This window comes from Eptatretus burgeri, chromosome 8 (assembly GCF_056783735.1).
Source record: "Eptatretus burgeri isolate ZD-2024b chromosome 8, Ebu_testis_v1, whole genome shotgun sequence".
NCBI classification, from domain to species: domain Eukaryota; kingdom Metazoa; phylum Chordata; class Myxini; order Myxiniformes; family Myxinidae; genus Eptatretus; species Eptatretus burgeri.
Genome location: NC_140968.1, coordinates 98,607,727 through 98,635,175, shown reverse-complemented (window position 1 = coordinate 98,635,175; position 27,449 = coordinate 98,607,727). Strand labels below are relative to the sequence as shown.

The 27,449-nt window shown below is 43.8% G+C and overlaps 1 protein-coding gene across 2 annotated transcripts in view; it reads right to left on the bottom strand.

The window, feature by feature from the left end:
- The window catches only part of LOC147022361 (vacuolar protein sorting-associated protein 4A-like), a 64,923-nt gene extending 46,555 nt beyond the window's left edge, over window positions 1-18,368 (bottom strand). Inside the window, exons 1-5 of one of the 2 annotated variants that reach the window (XM_085893196.1) lie at window positions 18,169-18,368; window positions 17,994-18,006; window positions 4,434-4,739; window positions 1,380-1,500; window positions 477-623 (exon numbers count right to left, since the gene is read on the bottom strand). In XM_085893196.1, the coding sequence (XP_085749322.1) occupies window positions 477-623; window positions 1,380-1,500; window positions 4,434-4,556 (391 nt within the window). In that variant the 5' untranslated portion in view covers window positions 4,557-4,739; window positions 17,994-18,006; window positions 18,169-18,368. The remainder of the gene's footprint in view (window positions 1-476; window positions 624-1,379; window positions 1,501-4,433; window positions 4,740-17,993; window positions 18,007-18,168) is intronic. The other variant, XM_085893195.1, reaches the window with a different exon arrangement.
- Window positions 18,369-27,449: the final 9,081 nt, after the last annotated feature.

The following is a 27,449-nucleotide window of genomic DNA, read 5'->3' as shown; positions in this document are numbered from 1 at the left end:
GGACACAGAAAACGTGGAGATCTGCGGATGACTCGGACACTCAGAAAACGTGGAGATCTTCGGACGAGCAGAAAGCTCTCGTGCTGGCAAGGCTCATATTTTCAACGGCGTCACATCCCTTGACTTTTCGTAGCTTTTACCCAAACAAAACGCCACTCCATTTATCGGTAACTTGGCAGTTCAAAATGGTGAAATTATTATATTATCTTATCTTTGCCTTGATATCCATGACAAAGTTGATATTTGTTATACATCATTGTCAAGGCTCTCAGCCACACGTTATGTTCAGTGCAGTGCTATTTGCCAATGTCCACATTCTGACAAACAAATATCATGTGCATGACTTGAAAGGACATTAGTGAACAATGGATGAATGAACAGAGTATATGACATTTAAGAACCTGGGTTTATAGCATGAGATTAAATGTTCAGATGGAAACGTCAAACCAATTGCAATGGATGTATCGTACGGTCACCTGTGAAGAGCTGTGGGTACAGCACAGGAAGGACAACAGCTTCACGCAGGCTCTGCTTTACACTCTGCAGTCCGGCAAGGTCATCAAAAGTCATGCTGCCTACTTCAACCACAGCAGCTGAAATGTCATTTTGCCTTCTTTGAGGGTCTGCAAAAAACGTTGGCACTTAAGTAAATAGGGATGGCAGGAAAGCCAAGAGAAGCGCAACCACCTCTGAGCCGTCCAGCCTGGGTTTGAGTCACACTATCGGATTGCTGATTCACAAGCCAATATTGTTTGACATTATGCTGGGTGTCCCATGTGCTCGCATTTTTGTAGTCTGTGTACGTTAAAGATGCCATGATGTGTTTCGTGAAGATGATGTGAGGAAACACCGGAAGTCTGGAACAAGCTCCAAGTTCTTGCTCTGACCTACAGGGGGACCTGCATCAGCAGCACGGCCACGTCCCGGCGATGATATATCAGGTAGCCACGTGCTGTACACGAATGAATGAATGAATGAAGCAGGAGAAACAGAAGTATTTCCACACAAAAAACAAAGATATACTTAGTTTTGGAAGGTGAAATGTACTTTGTTTGATAAATTTTTGTGGAGAGGATTGTAAAGGTAGATTTTGGGATGCGTGATTTGACATCTTCATCGTTTATAAACTGAAAGCCACGCAAATGTTCTTCGAGTGGTTCAATGAAATTAAAATCACAATGTGGAGAAGTCTGGACTGTTTGGGGGATGGTTTATAACTGGCTTTGAACAGGTCCACCATCTTCTTGTGAAACTCCCAAGATCCAGAATGAGACTCCCAAAAATATGAAGAATCCTTATGTCAATTGAAACATAGCACACCACCAATTGAATGAAACCTGGATCACAAAAACAGTCATTCCGAGCCGAATGAGACTCGCCTTGATCAATAGGCTCTGAAGGTGGCCCGATGCCGGATGAGCATGCGGTCAGCTGTTGTTTCTTCTGGAGCAGGAAGTTGATGGTGTTCTCCAGGAACTGCTTCAGCAGGTCTATGCAGTCCTGGTACGACAAGTGGTGAGACCAACCAAATAATGTAACTTCAACAATCATTCCTAAAAATTTGGAGTGTCTCAATTGTTTTTTTTTTAGAAACAAAAGAAAATTACATCAAATAGACCAAAATTACTTCAAAACTACTCTCCTGTGTGCTTAAAGTCCCATGCATACTTTAGTTAGCTTACAGCCTGTCATAGAGAAAGGCATTTTGTAACGTGATCCCTGTCAGTCGTTGTGTGTATGTACGTCACAAGTAATTTAATGGAAAGAGGGGAGGTGGTAGACCTCAAGCACAACCACAACTCCGCTACCAATAGGTGTTGACAAACTCATGGGCAGACGGTACTTTTTCCACACTTATGGTGAACCCTCCAACCCTTCAGGACCAGATGTAATCAAAACTTCGACACTTTTGAAATGAACACGACCGACTGCTACGGACTGTCAAGGTGCACCAGAAAGATAATCCCCATGAGGATAAGTCTGTTCGAATCTAAATGGTTTATCACATTTCTGGGTGTGCGCCGCCGCTCGCCACGTTACCACAGGGCGAATCCCCCTTACCTGTGGCTAATATTTTAAACCACCCATTAGCCACTGTGGCTAATCCATGTTTATTGGTTTTTTTAACCAGTTTTAGACGAATTTTGGGTGATTTTAGCACAAAATTCAACCTTCGTTGAGACGGCCGCCATTTTGTATGTTTTGATTACGGGAATCACGCATGATTTCATACAAGCTTATATATACTAACTTCAGTAGTTTTTAACTAGTTTCTAGTTAAAAAAAAAAAAAAAAATCGACCAAAATTACGCATGATTCCCATGATTCTCGTCTCAAAATTTAATTTAAATTTTTTTGAAAATTTTTTTTTTAGCCGGAATGATTCGGTGCGACTCGGCGCTACGTGCTTCGTTGGGTCAGTGGTTGCCAGGTGAGTTTTGACACAATCAGTAGTAGTACCTGTTGTAGGACGAGTTTGTTTGGATGAGAGAGTTTGTTTGGATGAGTGAGTTTGATGGGTGACTTTGGTTGGTTGGATGAGTGAAGTTGTTGGGTGAGATTGGTTGGATGAGTGAGTTTGATGGGTGAGGTTGGTTAGATGAGTGAAGTTGTTGGGTGAGATTGGTTGGAAGTGTGAGTTTGATGTGTGAGATTGGTTGGATGAGTGAAGTTGTTGGGTGAGAGTGGTTGGATGAGTGAGTTTGACTGGCATGAGGTTAGTCCAATCCTGGTCCACAACCACCCCATCCCCCACTACCACCGACTGAAGGCCCAACGACCATAACCCCCCCCCACACACACACACACACCACCACCACCACCACAATCACCACCTCCCTTGATGGTCGTTCATTCAACCAATCTCACACGTCAAACTCACTCATCCAACCAATCTGAACAATCCAACTCACTCATCCAACCAACCTCACCCATCAAACTCACACATCCGCCTTAAAATTAACTTATTATTTCATAGTGCAAAAAAAAACTTTTGAATAAAATATGTGGCTATTTCCTTTCTCCTGTGGCTAATCATTCTAAGCCTGGATTAGCCACAGTGGCTAATTCCTTTTGAAAGCCAGAGCACACCCAGCATTTTCTTTGCATCAGTTTGGAAAATGGAATATGTTTTGCAAATGTCGATAAATGGCCAAAGTTATCAGGGTAGGTCAATCATTGCTTTTGACTGCTACTGGTACCACATTATCCTGTACTCCCTGTTACATCAAAATAGCTTCCACACACCCCTTGCAAATGCTGATGAGGAAGGTGTCTGACACAATAAAATATCCTTCATATACAATACAGAAAATGGTGGATGAGCCTTCAGGCAAAAAGACATTCGGGGTTTTTGATGAGAAGCTTAAGAATTTGGATTGCAGGTGAGTCTGATGTTGGGTCCTGGCCTTTTGTAGAACAAACACAATGGCTCCGACTGCAAGTTACCCTCGGCTCAGTCGGGTTCGTCTTCAAGTAGGATTGCACGTGTTTTCTTGCAATGGCCTCACCACATGCATCAGTGTACCAGAGTCAAGATGATGGACAGAAACATTGAATGTGGGATGGGACGAACCTTTCAAGAAGAGCAATGACTCCATTGTACAGGGTGGCCATAAAGTCTGGAAACATAGATAATATTATGTCATTGAAATGGTTGGATGATAATTTCCCTAACTGGATTGGACGACGTGGCCCTGTGGAGTGGGCTGCACGCTCGCCAGATCTGAACCCCCTTGATTACTTCTAGGGTATGCTGAAGGCGCAGGTTTATTCAGTGAAAATCAGAGATACTAATCATCTGAGGCGACGCCTCACGGATGCGTGTGCAGGGATTGATTGAAATGCTGCATCAATGCACCGTGTTCATTGCAATTTTGCACAGGGCAGTGAACTGTGCATTTCACAGCACAGACCTTCGCCACTCCTTGTTGTTTGGTAGGGGAGATCCAGTGCGGATTGCTCACATATGTGAACGGGGAGGTGAACATGCAAAACAAGCGGTACTGGTCGCAAGACAATCCACACTGGATGCATGAACCGGGTGAGCAGGGACAGTGTGTTATTGGGATACGAGCTGGCTCACACCGCTGCTCCAATTACATTTCTATCAACTTAGTTCAGCAATGCAGAGTTGAGCATCTCAACCGGGTGAGAGGAATGATCAGTCGAGCAAGTTGAGTTGGCGAAGAGTGTCCATGCAAGCTAGTAACGAGTGGTGATGTGGCTCTGCGATTGAGCCAACAGCATGGAAGTGCAAGAAGTGTTGTAAGAGGTGAAAGGAAAAGACGAGACGATAAACAATTGTGTAATGGAAGGCCAGACAATTTTGAGAGTCAGAGAGGCATTACAGAACAACATGCGAAATAGGAAGAGGAGCATCGCAATTACACAAGAATCGTATCAAAATGAAAAACGTCTGGTACGGTGCATACCTTGTGGTTCTCAAATGCATAAGGTGAAGACAATCTTAAAAGTGCCGTAAATGCCAAATGACACTCATTCAGTAGGACGAGTACTCGCACAGGATTGGTACTTGCACAGTTTACAATATTCATAAACCTGAGGACGATACAATTAAATTAATAAAAGATAACCAAGGCAACACAAATCGCTAAAATCATGAGGAAGAAGCAAGCTGCTTTCCCGTTAAAGTTAAAGACATCCATGTCGCCTTGCTGGTCAAGTAACTGCTCCTGTCTCCCGACGACTTCTATACATCCAAACGAGCTTGTAGTTACCTGGGGAAAATACATACAAACAACAAACAAAGATGTCAGTCACCAGGCAAGTAAGCAAGAGCAGACAGAAACCAAGATTCTGCAACATGCTGTAGATGCAGTGAATCATGGATAGACAAGATACACATCGTTTGTCACAACGATGATCCAATGGTTCTGGCAATATGTCAATACCCACAGCTGTGCCAACAAGGATTCCATTTCTTAGCGGTGTCAAAGACGAGCACCGTGTTATAAACCTCAGAGTGAAGGACCATGGGACCAAAACGTTCCGGTGTTGAACTCTACCCTTTCCCCCTTGCACCTGTCATCATCCAATTCATGAAATGTTCCTACTTAACAACTGCTTGGGATTCATGTAGGTCAGCGTTAGCGAATGCATATTACACCAGGAATGAACGGTGAAGTCCACTCTCTGGTTAGTGGTTACATCATGACCGAGTTGTGACGATGCCGCTTATATTTTGCACCCCTGCGGTCTGCCCGTGAGAGCAGGGATTTGCAACTTGTTCATGCTACCGGCAATAACTCATCTGTTCTTCATATAAAGACTTCTTCTTCTTCTTCTTCTTCTTCTTCTTCTTCTTCTTCTTCTTCTTTCGGCTGCTCCCGTTAGGGGTCGCCACAGCGGATCATCCGTATGATCCGCATAGTGATTTGGCACATGTTTTACGCCGGATGCCCTTCCTGACGCAACCCTGGTCGCCTCTTACGACACAGGGATATGGTACACCTATTTTAACCGGGGTATACACCGGCCCAATATACTGGTACTCATTTCGCCGACCTCGGAAGGATGACAGGCTGAGTCAACCCCCTGGTATTAATTCAGTGGCCCAACGGGGCTTGAACTCAGGACCTTTTGGATCCCAAGCCGCTGCCCTAACCACTGTGCCAACACCAGGCTTATCGTTCTTCATATAAAGACACCGTGGGATATCTAACTTCTGCTAGGTATTGTTATAACAATACAGAACAACATGCGAAATAGGAAGAGGAGCATCGCAATTACACAAGAGTCGTATCAAAATGAAAAACGTCTGGTTTTTGGTTATAACGTCTGGTTATAACACAAAATATTAGGATTCCCAAACTACTAAAATCGACAAGTACTCCATTGAAAACATGAAAAAGAGGAACAAACAAATTCGGGGAAAAGTTTAATCAAAAAGAATTCATATTTATGTATTATTGTTGTGCAGCGTTTGTGCTAATTATTTTGGTTACTTAAAAAACCCAGTCTCCAAATCGTTAGCATGGAGGGGGCTCCTTTTCCCACCATCAGGTGATTTGGAACTCGCCAAAGAGCCGTTAGCTTTATCTCCAGAATAAAGCAATCACAGCTCGGTTATTCGAGGGCCGCCTTACGCACCCAGAATCTGGCAGCCCCTGCAATCACTGCTCAGTTATTCGGGGGCTGCCCATGCGCTTGGCAACCCCTGCAATCACTGCTAGGTTATTTGGGGGCAGCCCCACACACACAGCACCTGGCAGCCCTTGCAATCACTGCTCGGTTATCTGGAGGCCACCCGACGTGCCCAGCGTCTGGTGGCCCCTGCAATATGCTCAGTGGACCCTCCTCTGGCCAAAGGGAAGTCCTGGGTCCGACTGCCCCGACCACCTCTTCCACGTGGAGGTATTTGAAAAAAAAATCAATAGTTCTACAAAAATAAAGCAAGAAGAAGAGCAATCAGACATTACAGACCCTCACCAGGAGTTGTTTTGTGTGGTGTTTGTGTAGTTTTGTGTGGTGTTTGTGTACTGGTGTGTTACGTAATTAATAAGAGACAAAATTAGAATTGCTACTTTATAACTGCTGGCAGTGATGACCGGGAACCAAGACGTCCTGCTTTGATGGAACCCCGCTTTGATTGGACACCTGACCCTGACCATGACCCATGACGTTTATTATTATTATTCAATTGAATTCAGAATGGGATTAAAATAAATTCAATTCAAATCAAATGGAAGTCCTGCAATGGAGTAATCAGAAGGAACGCGAACAAGCAAAAAGTAAAGATGAAGTCATCAGGGGTAACCTGGGTAGGATTCACATTTGAGCTGCTACTCCTCCAACCTCAAACCCATCCAGGCACAGCCAAGTGAGCCTTATTGAAAAAAATAAAATAAAAAAAACCCAAAAGAACCCATATCAAAAAAATCAAATAATTCTGGCTGCCAGACCATGCAGCTGATGAAGTTGAAACTTACAACATGTATTCCCATCATTACGAGATCGTAAATGTGAAGTTTCATGTCGATTGATTAAGCATTTCCAGAGAAAACATGATTTAATATTTTTCTTTAATCCAATGTGGCTGCTAAACCATGTGACCTATCTATTATTCCTTAACAAACTTGTACCCCCATGGCTTGGGGAACACTTGTGTAAAGTTTCACCTCAATTTGTTCAGCCACTTCAGAGAAGATTTTTTAAAGGTTTAAAAAACAACATCTTCTTCTTCTTCTTCTTCCTCTTTCGGCTTGCTCCTGTTAGGGGTCGCCACAGCGGATTAACAGTCTCCATTTCGCTCTATCCTCCACATCTTCCATTGACACTCCAACCACCTGCATGTCCGCCCTCACCGTATCCATGAACCTCTTCTTTGGCCTTCCTCTTCTCCTCCTGCCTGGCGGCTCCATCTTCAACATCCTTCTCCCGATATACTCCGTTTCCCTCCTGTGCACATGTCCAAACCATCTCAATCTCGCCACTCTCACTTTGTCTCCAAACCGTCCTACCTGCGCTGTCCCTCTAATATACTCATTTCTTATCCTATCCATCCTCGTCGCTCCCAACGAGAATCGCAGCATCTTTAACTCTGCCACCTCCAGCTCCGCTTCCTGTCTTTTTGTTAGTGCCACCGCCTCCAAACCATACAACATAGCTGGTCTCACGACCGTCTTGTATACTTTCCCCTTCACTCTTGCAGCTACCCTTCTGTCACAAATCACTCCTGCAACTCTTCTCCACCCACTCCATCCTGCCTGCACTCTCTTTTTCTCTTCTCTCCCACACTCTCCGTTACTTTGGACAGTTGATCCCAAGTATTTAAACCAATCCACCTTACCCACCTCAACTCCTTGCAACCGCACCATACCACCATCCTCCCTCTCATTTACGCACATGTACTCCGTCTTACTCCGACTGACTATCATTCCCCTTCTCTCCAGTGCGTACCTCCACCGCTCAAGGCTCGCCTCAGCCTGCTCCCTACTCTCCCGACAGATCATGATGTCATCCGCGAACATCATAGTCCATGGGGACTCCAGTCTGATCTCGTCCGTCAACCTGTCCATCACCATTGCAATCAGGAAAGGGCTCAGAGTCGATCCTTGGTGCAATCCCACTTTTACCTTAAACCGGTCCGTCATTCCTACCGCACACCTCACCGCTGTCACACTGTCCTCATACATATCCTGCACGATCCTCACATACTTCTCCAACACTCCCAACTTCCTCATACAATGCCACAACTCCTCCCTTGGCACCCTATCATAAGCTTTCTCTAAATCCACAAACACACAATGTAACTCCTTCTGGCCTTCCCTATACTTCTCCATCAACATTCTCAAAGCAAACATCGCATCAGTGGTGCTCTTTCCTGGCATAAACCCATATTGCTGGTCACAGATCGTCACCTCTCCTCTCAACCTAACTTCCACTACTCTTTCCCACAACTTCATGGTGTGGCTTTACAACTTTATCCCTCTGTAATTTCCACAGCTCTGCACATCACCCTTATTCTTGAAAATCGGAACCAGTACACTTAATCTCCACTCCTCCGGCATCCTCTTACTTTCCAAGACTTTATTAAACAATCTGGTTAGCAACCCCACTGCCATCTCTCCGAAGCACTTCCATGCCTCCACTGGTATACCATCTGGGCCAACCGCCTTTCCACTTTTCATCTTCTTCATAGCAGTCCTCACTTCATCCTTACTGATCCACCCCATTTCCAGATTCACTATCTCCACCTCTTCCAACCTTCTCTCTCTCTCATTTTCTTCATTCATCAGCTCCTCAAAGTACTCCATCCAACTTCTCAACACACTCTCCTCGCTCGTCAGCACATTCCCATTTGCGTCCTTTATCACCCTAACCTGCAGCACATCCTTCCCAGCTCGGTCCCTCTGTCTTGCCAATCGGTATAAATCCTTTTCCCCTTCTTTTGTATCCAACTTCTCATACAGCTCGTCATATGCCTTTTCCTTGGCCTTTGCCACCTCTCTTTTTGCTTTTCGCCGCCACTCCTTGTACTCCTGCCTTCTTTCTTCATCTCTCTGACTATCCCACTTCTTTTTCGCCAACCCCTTCTTCCTTATACTTTCCTGTACTTCCTCATTCCACCACCAAGTCTCCTTATCTTCCTTCCTCTGTCCAGATGTCACACCAAGTACCTTCCTAGCTATCTCCCTCACAACTTCTGCTGTCATTGCCCAATCATCCCACCCATCTTTACCACCATCCAACGCCTGTCTCACCTCCTCCCTAAATTTCACGCAACAGTCTTCCTCCTTCAGCTTCAACCATCTGGTCCTTGGTTCAGCCCTCACTCTCTTCCTCAACCTCACCTCTAAAGTCATCCTACAGACCACCAATCGATGCTGTCGAGCTACACTCTCGCCTGCCACCACCTTACAGTCACTAATCTCTTTCAGGTTACATCTCCTGCTTAAGATGTAATCCACCTGTGTGCACTTTCCTCCACTCTTGTATGTCACCCTGTGTTCCTCCTTCTTCTTGAAATACGTATTTACCACTGCCATTTCCATTCTTTTTGCAAACTCTACCACCATTTGCTCTTCCACATTTCTCTTGTTGAGACCATTTTTTCTCTTGTTGAGAAAAAAAAAACAACAATATGGCTGCCAAATAACGTGACCGATGACGTCATTAAGTTTTTTTTTCTGTGGACCATTTTATCCCTCGATGACCCTCAAAAAATGTTCATACTCATCGGATGTGGCGTTCTGCATATGCAATTATGACGTAATAACGAGGACACCTATGACATCGTAAAAAAAAAAATAAAAAAAAAAATCGCATTCCCCATGAGTACTTGCTACGAACCAACTTTCAATTTTTTCCTTGGTGCAGTTTCAGAGATGCAGAGGTCCAAATTTTTCCCGTTTTTGCAACATTGCTGCCACACCACGTGACGTACGCTGGCATAATGATCATTAAAACATTCTACACGAGTAGTCACATCAATGGTGAAAATTGTCTCAATCTGACAAGCGGTTGCGGAGAAAAACATGAAAGTTCTGTGTGGACAAAAAAAACAAACAGACAAATAAAACAAACAAATGGACCCAAATGCAATGCCCTCTCCTTTGGCAGAGGGAAAAATAACTCAGAGAGACACTTGGCGAAACAGAACTGCACTCGGTGGAGCGCATACCTCTGCCAGGCTGAACAGTTTAAATTCTGTATCACACTGATCGGTCGGATCTGAATCCGGACCTGAACCAAAATCGAATCGGCTTGTTCTCGTCACCTAACCAACTCATCCAGCAAGTTTTGTCATAACTCGTCCACAACTTTGTCTCTCAATGGTGAAGAATGACTTTAAAAAAATTCTCGAATCCAGATCCGGATTCAGAACTTCACCAAAATCGAATCAATTAGTCCTTTTCACACACCCAACCTGTCCACAAAATTTCATCCGAATCTGTCCTCAACTTTTTGAGGTATCATGCAATATCATTTTTAGCCCCATCTCTCAACGGTGAAGAATCAGTTATAAATCAAATAATTCTTGTTTCCAGATCTGGATTCGGATCTTCACCAAAATGAATCGATTCTTCCTAGTGGCACTTTCAACTTGTCCATCAAGTTTTGTGTGAATCCATTCATAACTTTTTGAGATATTGTGCTATATATCGTTTTTGGCCCCATCTCTCAACGGTGAAGAATCAGTTAAAAATTAAATAATTCTTGTTTCCAGATCTGGATTCGGATCTTCACCAAAAAGGAATCAATTCTTCCTAGTGGCACTCTCAACCTGTCCACCAAGTTTCGTGTGAATCCATTCATAACTTTTTGAGATATTGTGCTATATATCGTTTTTAGCCCCATCTCTCAACGGTGAAGAATCAGTTAAAAATTAAATAATTCTTGTTTCCAGATCTGGATTCGGATCTTCACCAAAAATGAATGAATTCTTCCTCGTGGCACTCAACCTGTCCACCAAGTTTCATGTGAATCCATCCATAACTTTTTGAAATGTTGTACTCTCTGTCATTTTTGGCCCCAACTCTCAACGGTGAAGAACGACTTGAAAAATTCTCGAATCCAGATCCAGATTCAGATTTCACCAAAATCGAATCAATTAGTCCTTTTCACACACCCAACCTGTCCACAAAATTTCATCCGAATCCGTCCTCAACTTTTTGAGATATCATGCAATATCATTTTTAGCCCCATCTCTCAATGGTGAAGAATCAGTTAATAATTAAATAATTCTTGTTTCCAGATCTAGTTTCGGATCTTCACCAAAAATGAATCAATTCTTTCTAGTGGCACTCTCAACCTGTCCACCAAGTTTCGTGTGAATCCATTCATAACTTTTTGAGATATCATGCTATATATCGTTTTTGGTGAAGAATCAGTTAAAGATTCTGGGATCCGGATTCGGATCTTCAACAAAAATTAAGCGTGTTGCCGTCCTTGGCCGATCACTTTCACACACAAAAAATTTCATCACGATTGCTTGAAAACTGTGGCTAACATCGTGTGACAAACACACACATGAACAAAGTTGGCGAAAAAATGTTTTCGCAAAGTATCAAACAAACAAACGGAGCCAAACGCAATAATCCCCTCTGTCTCCTTAGGCGAGGGTAACAAGTAAATAACCACAGGGTCAGGTTGGACGTTGGACGCTTCGTCCGCAGTTTTGGCTTTCAGCCTCCAGCGCAGCGTGAAGGGCCCAACGAACATGAGGCGTGAGGAAATAAATAGATAGATAGATAATAAGAAACAAAAACAAACTAGAGTAATTCGACTGCGCGCAGTCGACGGGTATGCCTCTGCTCTCCCGCACAAACACTTGAGTATTGACATATTTTACCCTTGACTTTTATCATATCTGGCCCAAAATCTAATAAGTTAATTGCCCCTTCTAACTTTACTTTTGTACCAAGTTTGATGAAATTCTGTCCAATATTTGAGTTAGGGTGGAAACAGTAAAATTTCAGAGTTTGACCTTGACCTTTATCACATCTGGCCCAAAATCTAATCACTTAATTGCCCTGTCTTGCTTTACCTTTTTACCAAGTTTGATGAAATTCTACAATTTGCTTCTTGAGTTATCGCATAAACAAAAATTTGGACGGACGGACAACCCGGAAACATAATGCCTCCGACACCCTGCGGAGGCATCTATATATCAATACTGAAGGACCAATTTTGTGCTCCTCTTCGCGGTCGCGTCACGTTTTTCTCGGTACTGTGACCTGGACTGAAAGAAACGTCATACCTGTAAGAGTGCATCGCACATAGTGGCAATAGTCAAACTTCAACTCTGAAGCAGAATAAACACTTTTCGTTTTACATTCGTTTACATGGCGACGTGTGACGTCACCGCTGAGAGGTGCAAGGACGTCATGACATCATTGGTCATTTGCTGACGTCATTACGTCTGTCGTCAACAGACCGTCACCGCTGAGAGGTGCAATTCCAATCCTCAAAATAGCGTCTGCAATGTAAAACCCTCTTCTGCACATGCTGACTCCCTCAGAATGTGAATTTGACACAAAAAATGTAACAAGAAACATTGTATCTTCTATATATTAAGACTGAAGGACCAATTTTGTGCTCCTCCGAGCGGTCGCGTCACGTTTTTCTCGGAACTGTGACCTGGACTGAAAGAAACTTCGTACCTGTAAGAGTGCATCGCACATAGTGGCAATAGTCAACTTTCAACTCTGAAGCAGAATAAACACTTTTGGTTGAGACAGGGGGGGGGGGCAAGGAGTGAAGAGGCGGGGGCGGGGCCGGGGTAATTACATTTTTGGGCGGGGGTAAGCAAATTGAAGGCGGGGGGTGGGAGGCGGGGGGGGAATGGGGCAGGGGCGGGGGATGAGTAGGCGGGGGCAAGCACACCCTGTCCAGTCCATGTCCCTCGAGTGTGGGTGAGCTGGTGAGGGTGGTTGAATGAACGGAATCCGTCTGTCACAGGGTTTCGGCTAGTAAATAAATAAAACACGTTCCGTCGTGGGTTTCATTTTCTTGTCGATTTTCATTGAGGAAGAACGAACGCGTTTTATTTATTTATTTTAAACTAGTGTGTGCCCGTACGTGCGTGGCCATAGGTGCAAAAGAAAAAAAAACTTTCAAACCGCGTGCCAGAAACAACAACCACACAGGCCGTTCCTTTGCTCTCGCATAACCGTATATGCGTGGCCGTACATGCAAAAAAAAATTAAAAAAAAAAAACACACAGGTCGTTCCTTCGCTCTCGTAAACGACGACTGGATTGGGGCATTGTGTTTATCTATAAATGCGCATAAGAAATCGAGAAATTATTCGAATACAGTAAGTCATCAATATCTGGAAGTCCGTACGTTGTAACCCGTAATGGGGAACGCGCTCTAACTTGGCCATAACTTCGGAACCACTTGTCCGATTATATCAAACCTTGAAAAGGCACATACTCAGGTCCCCAGTCATATACCTGGCAAGTTTCAATTAGATCGGTCCAGTGGTTGTCGAGAAACAGCGGTCACACACACACACACACACACACACACACACACACACACACACACACACACACACACACACACACACACACACACACACACACACACACACACTGCTGGAATTATAGATAGATACCTCAGGTTTGTTTAGCCGTTCACGGCGTGCTCGAACCCCAAGGCGGGGTTTATTTATTTATTTTAAATACCTCAGGTTTGTTTAGCCGTTCACGGTGTGATCGAACCTGAGCCGGGTTTTATCTATTTATTTTAAATACCTCAGGTTTGTTTAGCCGTTTACGGCATGTTCGAACCCCGAGGCGGGTTTTATTTATTTATTTTAAATACCTCAGGTTTGTTTAGCCGTTCACGGCGTGCTCGAAGCGGGTTTTATTTATTGGTTCACAAAAAAATATTTTCACGAAAAAAAATAAGTGACCACTATATTCGTTATTGGAGTGTGTCTGTCTGTCTGTTTGGTAGTCGATCCAGTCGAAAAAAAAATATCAAAAAAAAAAATTTTGAGATTTTTTCCTACCCTTATTGTCGGGTTTTCCATTTGCGTGCGTGCGTGCGTGCGTGCGTGCGTGCGTGCGTGCGTGCGTGCGTGCGTGCGTGCGTGCGTGCGTGCGTGCGTGCGTGCGTGCGTGCGTGTGTGTGTGTGTGTGCGCGTGCGCAACGCGAGGCTCCACAGCACAAACCAGCAAACGATTTCGATGAAACTTGGTGAACAGGTGCCATACTGGCTGGGAGTGTGCGCGTTTGAGTTTCGTTGCTAAGGAACAACGGGACTTTGAAATTTTTGAAAAATCATAAAAAATTTCTTTTTTCGAAAATCAAAAATAAGCTTCCAGGCTTTTATGCGCACTATAATCAACCTCTTTGTCAAAAATTTCCAGCCGGATCCTATGAAAACTGTCGGAAAAGATAGACTTTGAATGAACCCTGGTCGAAAACAATAAAAAAACGAAGTTCGTTATATCTCAGAGGCTATGAGTCAGATATACATGAAACTGGTATGGTAGGTTCATGGTATGTTCAAGTTATGTGTGAGAAAGAACCGTTGCTATGGACTCATCCGTTGCCTAGCAACGGCCGAAAAACCTCAAAATGTGGGAGTATTTTAACGAAAAAACAATCTGCAGCATTAACCCTTGAAGCTAGAATCATGAATTTTCTTGTGCTTAATCCTCAGGTCATTCCCCATCGAACGGACCCATCGCGTCAGGTTCTATTGGGTCGTCGACTACCCATGTCCGCCTACCGGCTTGTCATCTGTCTGTCTGTTCGGTCTAGTGCTCCATTAATACAATGGCGATTTCTATGAAACTTGGTTGGTAGGTTCATACCATGACCGAGTTGTGTGCAAATGAGAACCGTTGCTATGGACACCAACGTTGCCGAGCAAGGGGACTTTGAAATTTTCAAAAAGTCATAAAAAAGTAATTTTTTCGAAAATCTAAAATCGGGCCACGAGCGACTGTGGGCAGTACATTCAGCCATATTGTCAAAAATTTCCAGCCCGATCCTATGAAAACTGTTGGAGAAGATAGACTTTGAATGAACCCTGGTCGAAAACAATAAAAAAACGAAGTTCGTTATATCTCGGAGACTATGATTCAGATATACATGAAACAGGTATGGTACGTTCATGGTATGTCCTAATTATATGTGAGAAAGAACCGTTGCTTTGGACCCCTCCGTTGCCGAGCAACGGCCGAAAAACCTCTAAATGTGGGGGTATTTTAACGAAAAAACAATCTGCAGCATTAACCCTTGAAGCTGGAATCATGAATTTTCTTGTGCTTAATCCTCAGGTCATTCCCTATCGAACGGGCCCATCGCGTCAGGTTCTATTGGGTAGTCGACTACCCATGTCCGCCTACCGGCTTGTCTGTCTGTCTGTCTGTCCCGAGCATAGCTCCGTGGGTTTTGATCCGATCCTGATGAAATTTTGGTGGGAGGTTTATATCATGATGTAGTTGTGCTTTCCTGAGAATGGGCATGGTCCGCCCATTATGGGCGGAGCCACGCCCAAAAAACTTGTGTTTTTCGGGGGTAGCCGATTTCAATTTGCATTTTCTCCGAGGGGTTTTGTCGAATCCGACAGGGGTTTCGGTATTTGGTTAGCCCAATGGCACCTGCATAGCCCCACTGAGCTCGATTTTTCATTTTCGTCCCAAGGTCAAGGTCACAAAGTGACGAACTTAGAAAATTGCGAATTTTGACATAAAAATCCATCTTCTCCGAGGGGTTTGTCGAATCTGGCAAGGGTTTCGGTACTTGCTTAGCCCAATGGCACCTGCATAGCCCCACGGAGCTCGATTTTTCATTTTGGTCACAAGGTCACGAACTTAGAAAATTGCGAATTTTCACATAAAAATCATACGACTGCCCAAACTTTGAGAGCTCGGATGACAATATTTTTATGCATAATCTTGAGGGCATTCCCCACCTAAAGTCTTGAAATCATTTTGCTCTATCTCGAACACCTTGCCCGTGGCGCCCCCTTCAAGTTTGTTTTTACGCTGATTTCATCAAAGTATGGATAATCCGATGAGTGTGAAATGCCATATAGCCTATATGATGCTATATTGTTCCTGGAATGTTCCAGAGGAAGTTTTGCACCAAAGGTCATAATCCTTGACCTTTGACCTTTAAAGTTCACAAAGGTCAAATTTTCAAAGTTGTGGGAATCAAACCGGGTTTTCAACCTTCTTCGACGAAATAACTCCAATAAGCTATAGCACGTATCCTGTTTCCTTATTTTAATGTCCACAACAATGTTTTGTAACCTTTAAAGGTTATGTAAAGGTCAAATTTTGAAAGTTGTTGAACGAAACCGAGTTTTCGACATTTTGCAGCTAATAACCTGTCACTCGTACCACATCATGTTGATCATTTTTATAACTTCGTCAAACATTATCACATCGTCTCATCCTTGACTTCTGAAACAATCTACATCGTCAAATACTGCTCGTGAACCATTGCCGTCTCCAGACTGGTATTTATTTATTTTAAATACCTCAGGTTTGTGTAGCCGTTTACGGCATGCTCGAACCCTGAGGCGGGTTTTATTTATTCATTTTAAATACCTCAGGTTTGTTTAACTGTTCACAACGTGCTCGAACCCGAGGCAGGTTTTATTTATTTATTTTAAATACCTCAGGTTTGTTTCACCGTTCACGACGTGCTCGAACCCCGAGGCGGGTTTTATTTATTTATTTTAAATACCTTTATTTATTTAAAATTTATTTATTTTAAATACCTCAGATTTGTTTGGCCGTTCACGGCGTACTCGAACCCGAGGCGGGTTTTATATATTTATTTTAAATACCTCAGGTTTGTTTAACCGTTCACGACGTACTCGAACCCGAGACGGGTTTTATATAAGTATTTTTAATACCTCAGGTTTGTTTAACCGTTCACGACGTACTCGAACCCCGAGGCGGGTTTTATTTATTTATTTTAAATACCTCAGGTTTGTTTTACCGTTCACGACGTACTCGAACCCGAGGTGGGTTTTATTTATTTATTTTAAATACCTCAGGTTTGTTTGGCCGTTCACGACGTACTCGAACCCGAGGTGGGTTTTATTTATTTATTTTAAATACCTCAGGTTTGTTTGGCCGTTCACGACGCACTCGAACCCCGAGGTGGGTTTTATTTATTTATTTTAAATACCTCAGGTTTGTTTTACCGTTCACGACGTACTCGAACCCCGAGGCGGGTTTTATATATTTATTTAAAATACCTCAGGTTTGTTTTACCGTTCACGACGTGCTCGAACCCGAGGTGGGTTTTATTTATTTATTTTAAATACCTCAGGTTTGTTTAAGCGTTCACGACGTACTCGAACCCCGAGGCGGGTTTTATTTATTTATTTTAAATACCTCAGGTTTGTTTTACCGTTCACAACGTGCTCGAACCCGAGGTGGGTTTTATTTATTTATTTTAAATACCTCAGGTTTGTTTGGCCGTTCACGACGTACTCGAACCCGAGGTGGGTTTTATTTATTTATTTTAAATACCTCAGGTTTGTTTGGCCGTTCACGACGCACTCGAACCCCGAGGTGGGTTTTATTTATTTATTTGAAATACCTCAGGTTTGTTTGGCCGTTCACGACGCACTCGAACCCCGAGGAGGGTTTTATTTAATCGTTTATCACATTGAATTCACGCAACTCGTTTGTTTTTAAACAACTCCAGTTAAAAAAAAATAATAATTCGTTCATTCATTCATTCATGTGCAGCCTCTGATTGGTTGCATCATTTTCTGGAAGCGCGGGTGTGCCGCTGATGCAGTGCCCCCGTCACCAGTGAACCGGTGTTCATTTCGCCGACCTCGGAAGGAAAATGACGGGCTGAGTGAACCCGCCTGACAGGGATTTTAACTCGGACCCGAAGATGTCAAACCAAATACCAAGCTTCTCCATTAATAAATAATAAATAAAGCGCGTTCTGCGCAGATTGAATTCCACGAACCCACCACACACGAACCCAGGGGAATTAAACAAGATAATACACACCACACACGATACTGCTTACCTGTCTATGGTTTCTGTGGGGTGAGAGAGAGAGGGGGGGGGCGACATGTTATACGTCGTTTCATATTAAATAAGAAATGCTCTCAAAACACTGCATCGCATCAGCAAGTTAACGTGAGCTCCCGTCGTCGTCATGGTGTAAACGCTGAGAGGAATTCGTAAGATACAAACATCACCTGTGTACAAGTCCATCGCCATGGATATTGTATGGACTTAAGCTACCGACGTCTGCGATCTGACCCCGATGAATGCTTTTGAACCATCGCAAACGTTCAACACGATAACATGTACATCAAATAAATCATTCAATGCCGGCGCTCGTGGTTGCAAACACTCGCACTCGCGCGCCGACGTCAGAGCGTACGATTTACTTCAGTTCGCAGGGCACTCGCGCGCTGACGTCAGAGCGTACGATTTACTTCAGCAAGCCGAGGTTGCGGCCGAGACGCGAGAAACTGATCGTGTGTCTGAAGCAAAAATATCTGGAATACAAAAACCAACAATATCTGTGAGTGGTCCTAAAATCAATTTGAATTGTACGCGTCGCCCTAAGTTAGGTGGAGAAAAGGAAGAAAACACAAGGATAACAAAGAAAAGTAATAATTCGCCTGAGATTACCAGCAGGGGTGTGTTCCATCGGCAATCAGCTTGCTATCGCTTGCCAAGCCAACCGTTCGTTATCCACCGAGCGCTGAAGCCACAATTGGCTCCCAAGCCCATCGGTATTTGGTGATGGCACACAAATGGGGGTTCGAAGCCACCTGGTGCTCGGGGGGCTCCAGAGCTCTGTGAATGTTCCCAGACCCACACCTTCTGAGATGAATATAGGCATCTTGAGGTAATAGAGGTCTGACTTGAACCATCCAGGTTTCCATTTTGACATTGATATTTTCCTTAGTAGACCCATTTTACATGGCTACCATGGAAGATACAAGGCATGACATTACCATGAAATTCAATCTCGCGGCCTGAAGCTAAAGAAACTAGAGATAGCCAAGCCAACGCTTTGCTTTCACAAAGCAAAAAAAGGAGCTCAAAGCCATCCGCCTGAGGTATATCCTCCACACCAGTCATCTCCATCTCCAAGCCACCACCGGAGAAAGAGGATGCCTAATCATTCAGGATGAGTTCCATCAAATTATTGCCTCCAAAAACTTTCTCGGCGAACTCGACTACCTTGTCCGGCGAGTTCAGGTGGAGTTGGGACTCAGCGACCACAACCAACTGAAAGGGGCCGCACTGCTCAACCAATACACCAAGCACGGCATTGATTGTGTCACGATGACCGTCAAGCACTCCATCGCAACCGTTGGAAGGAAGTACAACATTTGTTTGGACTGTCACGTCGAGATGTCGGTTAACGCCGATACTTCAGAGCTGACTTGCGCCGAGTGCGGAAAGGTCCGAGAGTTAATAGGAACCATCTTCGATAAAGCACAGTTATACTTCCAGGAGTGGCAGAAGGTCAAATTGGGATCGTTCAACCCGAATCACCACTTTCAGTTCTGGATGGGCCACATCTTAGCCTGAGAGCTGGAGGAGGAGCGCGGAGATAAAGATTACCCCGATAATACTTATGGAGAAAAACTCCTGGAGCAACTCCGGGAAATCATTCAGCGCGATGAGAAAACCCATCGCCGACTCACAGTTGATGACATCCGAGCAATACTGAAAGAAATCTGGTAAACGGATCTGAATAAAAACTCCCCTCTTATTATGCGGCGTCTCACGGGTATTGTCCCCCCACTCCCCCGCAGCTTCATGAATTGATCTGCCAACAGGCAAAAAATCTTTTCTCGGAAACCATGAAAATTTGGGACTGGGTTCGACCCACCAAGCGGATGAACCGTCGTTATTACCCTTACCACATTTTCAAGATCCTTGATGCAATTCTTCTCGAAGATACTGGTCCATCAGCAGGAGAAGCGAAGGAGCTCTGGCAGGTCCTCCACTACATACACATGTAGGGAAGGGCTACCTACGAAAAATGTTATGGGGAGTGGGAAAAAATTTGTTTAGAGCTTCCTGAGATAGAGTGGGCTGCCACTAACCGGTAAAAACCCCAGTGGCACCGGGTAAAAGCCCAGTGGCACCAGGTAAAAGCCAAGTGGCACTGGACGCTTTAATTCTTGTGGCTGTCAAAGGTGGCGACTGGATCATACTCTGTCACAAAGTTTGTTTTCTGTAATTCTTGAGCATAAAACAAACCCAAGATTTATTCACCGTACAGATCATATAATTTAAAGTCAAGGGTACTGTGTCGAGCACATCAATGATTTTAAATAACTCATTCGTCCATCTCTTAATATACCCCTTCTCAAAATGTGATTTCCAACAGTGGATTTGTACGATATCGCCAACTCTAAACTTTGCTTTCCTCAAATTAATTTCTTGTTCATATTCTAATTTTGTGAATGTTTCTGAGTTTGAGGGCTTCAATTTTATTCTGGAGTGAACTGTGTCATTGTAAGCATCGACAACATCTTGTATGATAGAAACCGATTTCTAATGGCCGAGATGAGTAAACTTTTTGTACAATCTCTCCTTCAAAGTTTGATTAAAACGCTGAATGACAACAGTCTTTCCTTCATTAAAGGTACTGAACAATGTAGTACCACGGGCCTTCAGAAAAGCCATAAATATTCCATTATGGAACTCTGTTCCCTCATTAATCCATAATTTCTTTGGCTTCCTTTTACTTTTACTAAATATCCCATTGAAGACTAACATAAGAGTACTTCCCCTTTTGTTTTTCAAAGGAACAACGCAGGCATATCTAGATCTCAAATCAATAACTGTTCAAGCATATTTATATCCCCTGTTATTACTAAGTTCAATTAAGTCAGTAGACCAAATGTAATCAACCTCTTTGGAATAAACCTTCCTTCTTTTAAACTTTGTAATCGTCAGTTTATGTAATTCATCAGCTAATTTCTCTACAGGCTTAATGACATCATTGTTTTTTTTTTTTTGCTTCGCTAAAGTGGAAACACCAAGTCCTAACCTCATCTTATTCACGATAAATCTATCAACTTTCTCTCTCGATGTTTGATTTCGTATCAAAGACAAATTATATACAACATTTCTCTATCGGCTTTGCATTTCTCATCCAAAGTAGTGCTATTCCCTTAATCAATATTGTGCTTCATACACACTTCATCAACCCTATTTAGAGGGTTAGACCAAGGTTTGGGATTGTCGGCTTCGTCTAATCTCTTATCCAGGTTTGTGCCAGGACCACAGAACGAATACCCCTGGTAGATGTAATTCCCCAGGAATCACAGTCGTTGTAAATTATCTGCTGATAGAAGCTTCTGTATATCTCCTCTACATTTCTGCTTCGAAATGAATTGACTCTTTTTAGTTCCACACACTGTACATATCCCTTTCTGTCTAACTATTATTTTTACTTTTTAGAATAGTGATATCTCTAGTCTCGGTTTTCTTTCTGCACTTAGCACAATGAATCATTCTAATTTAACTCATACAGCTTATAAGAAGCTTTTTTGCTTTCAACATAAACATTTGGATCTTCACTCTGCAAAAGTGGATAATGCAAAGTAGCATCTTCATACTTTCATGAAGGCTTACGATACGAATTTCTCAAATAATTTTCTTCTGTCATTTTTTAGGATTAAGATTAACAAATGCTGAAGTTGTATCTACATCTTCTCCATCAGCTAAAGCCTTCTCCTTTTTAGCAAACTCTTCTCTCAGCTTTCCTAATCTCAAAGTTTTCTCTCCTTTACCTAAATCACTCATTCTCATTGCTCTGGATACAAAAATGATAATTTTGTTGAAGAGTTTCCTCGCTCCTGCCATGTATTATATGTATTTTATTCTTTTGCAATATACGAAATATTAAGGTGAAAACATGCAACACCACCCCATCTTCCCATCATCATATCGGTTTGAAAACCCTTACTTATTACAAACAACTGTGTTTCTCTTGAATTCATAAAATAAACCATAGGTGAGGCTTTCATCGATTTTTTTTCTGATAAAAATCTTATATTCCTTGTTTGCTAATTGTGCTTCCACAAATCTCATTGGCTCTGCTGAGCGGATAATAGTCTTCCTTGCGAGAATGTTTCAATTGTTCAAGGTCTTGTAGGTTTATTGAAAATGACCAATTATACCCTAAATCAGGCATATCGTATCCCCCAGATGCTACTCTCATATGGACAACACACCCTTGTTAAAAAAAAAATTCTATTTTTATTGGAACGTTGAACAACGTAGTACTCGGCATTGATATTGCTATTTCTATATATTTTGAATAAATGGCCATTTTGCTTAGGGTGAGGTGTTGTGCCAAATTAATTTAATCTCACCAAATCATTATCATTTGAAGGACTCGGGTGATTGGTAAATTTATAAGAATTCCCCATATTGATATGCTCCGTAATACAATATTTCTGGTGCTCTGCCTGTGATTTTGCGTAATAGTTGGACAGGTCAATATCCAACTCTTGCGACACACTGAAGATAGTTGCAGGGATGTTGGAAAGGATGGATCTATCAGAGGCTTATCACATATGTGGCAGTTAATGCTGGTGTTATATTGTTACGAATTTGGAAGCTTACTGCACACAACAGCCAGCGTCCTTATAGCTCAGTTATATCGGTAAGTGTGTGTTTCTAGTTAGGGTCCCGTTCAGAGTCGAATGGGAATGAAATGTATGTGCGCTGCGGAGTTATTTTGATAGATAAGATTTTTACATTTTACATCACCTACCACAACAACACTGCTCTCGACATTCTTCGCGCTCGCCAGCATGCGCGCGTCTGGAATTCCATGCCTCAGGTGGTGTGCGTTTCGGTGTGGATTTCGCACCGTATATGGTCACAAAGCGTTTTGCTTCAGCTGCGCGCCAAATAAGGGTATGCGTCGTTTTCCGCTCAATGGGTGACGAGCAGACCAGAGTCGGGGCGGTCCTTGGCAAGAAGGCGGAGCCGCGACACGCGGTCCACCCAATGGGAGCAGGCCACAGAAGCGGACGGACCCCAAAAGAAAAGCGACAAAGGAGAAGCAACGAATGATTCAGTCCAGTCTGCTCGAGTGCGCGTCTCAGTCCAGTCTGCTCGAGCGCGCGTCTCTGTCCGGGTCTGCGGCCGACTGCATCGCGCGGATCCGAGGCATCTCGTCTGGCGCATTGTTGCAGGCGGTCGACAATCTCAACTGGGGAGATCATCTCGTGCCACCTGCCTGCGAGCTGGAGGAGCGTGCCAACGCCCGACACTACCCTCTGTACCTGGTGCTTGGAGTGGCCTCGTGTTGCGGGTTCGAGTCCCATTACCCCAAGATCATCGAGAACCACACGAGGTGGACAGGTCCAAGCTCGCTTCTCTCCCCTCAGCCCGTCTTCCCTCCGAGCTGATGAGGTCCATCTCTTTCTGGGCATTTGTGTGTGCGTGTGTGTGCCCTTGGCCCCGTCTCTAAGTAACAACTGTGTAAATGCTTTCTTGGCTCATTGTACATTGCATTTCTTATAGTCGTGATAACTCTGCTCTTTGTGTGCTTCCCCTCCCCGATTATTGTAAAATAAATACCCCTATTGTTGAATGTACCAGCTTGTTTCTGTGCTTCTTTCATTGGCTTAGCACGGTGCGTGTTTGGAAATTGGGAAACGGTAAATTGTGTATTTGGACCGACGGGTCTTGGTAACCATCCGCTCAGGTAACGCACGGTAACGGCTCTTCCCGCTCGAGCTCCGTCGAGGGTGTGCATTCCCCGGTAGCTTTGCTGTGTGGGTTTTTAGGTATATTGAAGTTTGGCAATTAACCATATCCCACGCAGTTGAATTATTGGCGATTCACGGTCCTGCAAGGGACCCGTGCCTTTCAGAGTTCTCCGAGAAGCATGATCCAGATTCCGGGTGTTCGGTGGAGCTGACTCTACTGCTCCACCTAGCGGTCGTGCTCACTGTCGACACCCGGCTCCACAACAATATATCTGCCAGTCTTGGTATGTCATTATCAAAAGCTTAGGGTTGCATAGGTCAGATCGCCAGAACAGCGCGTCGCTGCGTCCACTTTCCGCCGGTACTCCAGGGGCCTCCATCTGGCCATTCCCCAGGCAGATGCCTGGCCCATCCCCATCTTCGTGAGATGCCGATCAACCTGCTGCAACCACGAGGCATGTGGTCAGCCCATTGGCCTCCACTCACATGGCTCCCTCGCTGAGAGCATCTGGTGAGCAGGATCAGTATCAGAAAAAGGAGCCCCATGTCCATACAGCCGAAGCTGACACTCACAGACTATGCATAACAAATCTCATTTGAGTCTCTCTCAGCAACCGCTCGCTGGACAAAAAGTCCGACCAGCGATAGCTCCTATGAGGAGCAGCAGCTGAAATGTAAAACCTATGCAGACAAGTGAGCCTTATTCAAAAAAAGAACTGTACAACCTGTGCCTATGAATGCAGAATGCAGAATGCCTCGTCAACCAGCAACTCACGTCTCAGAAGAGACCTGGCACCAAAGGAATTAAGTCTCCATCTCGGATCCCTGGTCAGAGTCCAAATCTCACATCTGCAGAGTAAGACTGGAAACACCAAGGACCTGAAGACTTAGACTTTCATTCGCCTGCATAGGTACTGACAGCGCCACACCCCATGATTCAGTGAACCCATGACTCCCAGGCCCGACCCAGATGTGTGTTGGCCACGGGCTCACAGCCAGCAGAGACATAAATATGACTACAAAGGTAAGTGAATCTCTCCATGACCTGAACATCCTTACCACAAACAGGTACATTCAGGATCGCAGTATCCAAGATGTCATTGAAAGCCTGGATCTTAGTTTTGACCCAGGAAACCCATACTCCCAGCAGCTCCGACTCCTCATTCAGCACGTCAAGGGCCCCCAAAAGGATATCTAGAGTCTCCGCAAAGATGACTGCATCATCTGCGAAATCAAGGTCAGAGATCTTGACATTCCCAAACGTTGCATCACTCCTGGATCTCTCCCCAGAATCCAGTCCATACAATGGGTCAACTAAGGAAAATACTAATGTCTAAATGGAAATTTAGGTCATTTAAGTCAGACGTCTATTACCTCAAGACACCTATATTCATCTCAAAAGGTATGGGTCTGGGAGCATTCCCAGAACTCTGGAGTCCTCCGAGCACAAGGTGGCTTCAAACCCCAATTTCCTATACCACTGACATCAATATATCCACTGTCATCATCCCTCCTATCCACTACCTGGATATTTCAAAAGGAACCCAGATCGTATCCCTGCAATTGTCCTGAAGATGTGCTTGTCAGGATTGTCCCCCATTCTCTCAAAACTGTACAAACTGTGCCTATGAATGCAGAATGCCTCGTCAACTAGCAAGTCACGACATTCCGAGAAGACCACAATCTCATAACTGGTGCTCAGTATGGATTCCATCATTTCTGGTCTACTGGTGATGTTCTTAGTTCTTTCCCTCATAACCTGAGCACGTGAACCAGGCCATATACCGACGTGGCAAGGCCAGACTTGTAGCCCTTGACATCTCCAAAGCTTTTGTTAAAGTTTGGCAGAAGGGTCTCATTCACAACCTGAAGTCATATGGTATATCTGAGCCTTTGCTTGCAATAATCTCAGACTCTCACAGATCACCAAATTTTTGTGGCATGAGGGTCAACTACTGCAGCCCATAATATTAATACAGGTGCTCCCCAGGGCTTAATGTTGGGGACTTCTTTGTTTTACTTTACATAAATGAGCTGCCTGACAACATTTCATCTTGGCTAGCCATTTTTGCTGACAACAACCATGTACACTACTTATTCTTGCTCCCTGCATGCATCACTGCCTTCAAGCCAGCATCAATCTAACTCAGGACCTTGAGAATGCCATTAAATTGGAAAAAAGACTGGTTCATCAGCATCAATTAAAAGAAGACCCATCTGCTATCTGTGTCCAGGTCAAGATAACTACTCTTTCTCACTCACTGGTTATGGACCAAACACCACTACAAAAAAAAAAAAAAAAAAAAAAAAAAAAAAAACTTGATGGCACCTGTCTTCTTGGTCTCGACATCACTTCTTGCCTTGGTTGCGATAAGTACATTTCTGGCATTGCCAAAAAGAGCTTCCCAGCAACTTGGCTGCTTGCATCAGGCTCACTGATACTTCCCTACCAAAGCCTCACTGCACCTGTACAAGACCACCACACCTCGTCATGGAATACTGTCGTCACATCTGGGTGGGTGCTCCGACTCATCTTCTGTTCCTTCCTGACAGAATTTAAGAACGAGTTGTTTACCTGGTCGGCCATGATTGGGCATCATCTCTGGAACCTTTCTCAGTTCACCATTGTGTCTTCTCCAGGTACTACAATGGAAGATGCTCAAAGGGCCTTTCACGAGTTGTCCTTCATTTATATACTTTAATGCATCTACACATTTGGCAGCCTCTGCACACCCCCACAGAGTATTACGTTTCTCAACTTAACACAGTGTACAACATTCCTCCATTTTTTCCCCACACATTTCCCCACCACAACTCTGGAATTCCCGTCCTGCATCGTCTTTCCTAGCAACGTATAATCTTTCCCAGTTTCATGGGTGGTCCCATTCCTTAAAGTCCTCACTTGTGAGGAAAGACTGAGAAAACTGAATCTTCCGACGAATCTATCGCCGTGCACGCGGAGACACGATTGAGACCTGAAAGATGCTCAATGCTTCCATAACTAGAGGACAGTCTTTCAAACTCCCAAAGCTGAAGGTCAATAAGAATGTACGGCAGCCAAATCACATGACCAATTAATTCTTTTTTTTGTGGACCATTTTATCCTGAGCCGACCCTCAAAAATTCATATTGATCAGATGTAGCGTTCTACATAAGCAATGATGACGTCATAACGAAGTTACTTATGACATCATCAAAACATCACACATTCCCCGAGTACTTGCCGTGTGCAAAGTTTTGATTTTTTTCGTTGGTGCGGTTTCAGAGATAGAGGTCCAAAGTTTTTCCAACATGGCTGCCACACCACGTGACCCATGAGGTCATAATTAAAACATTCTACATGAGTAGTTGCACATATGGTGAAAAACAAGCAGTTGAAGAAAAACACGAAAGTTGTGTGTGGATAAACAGCCAGTCAGGCCCAAACGAAATACCCACCCTTTCAGCGAGAGTAATAATGACTGGACCCGAGTTAGCACAATGCAGAGTTCAAGTTACAGTCAAGATCTTCTCCACCACCCTCAGAACAAGCATAACTTGAGGAAAATGTATTACTCCACCAGGATATGGATATAGATGATTGAAAAGACCTGCATCAAAAAGGTTACCGAAAAAAAAAATAAAAAATTATATATATATATTGTTACGGATCTGGAAACCATATGCATTCACACATACAGATGTCCCAAGTCAGTTATTCCGTTAAGTACATGTGAGACAGGTCCCTTCCTTTTGTCTAGTGGGAGAATCAAAGGTGTGCGTTAGATGTAATA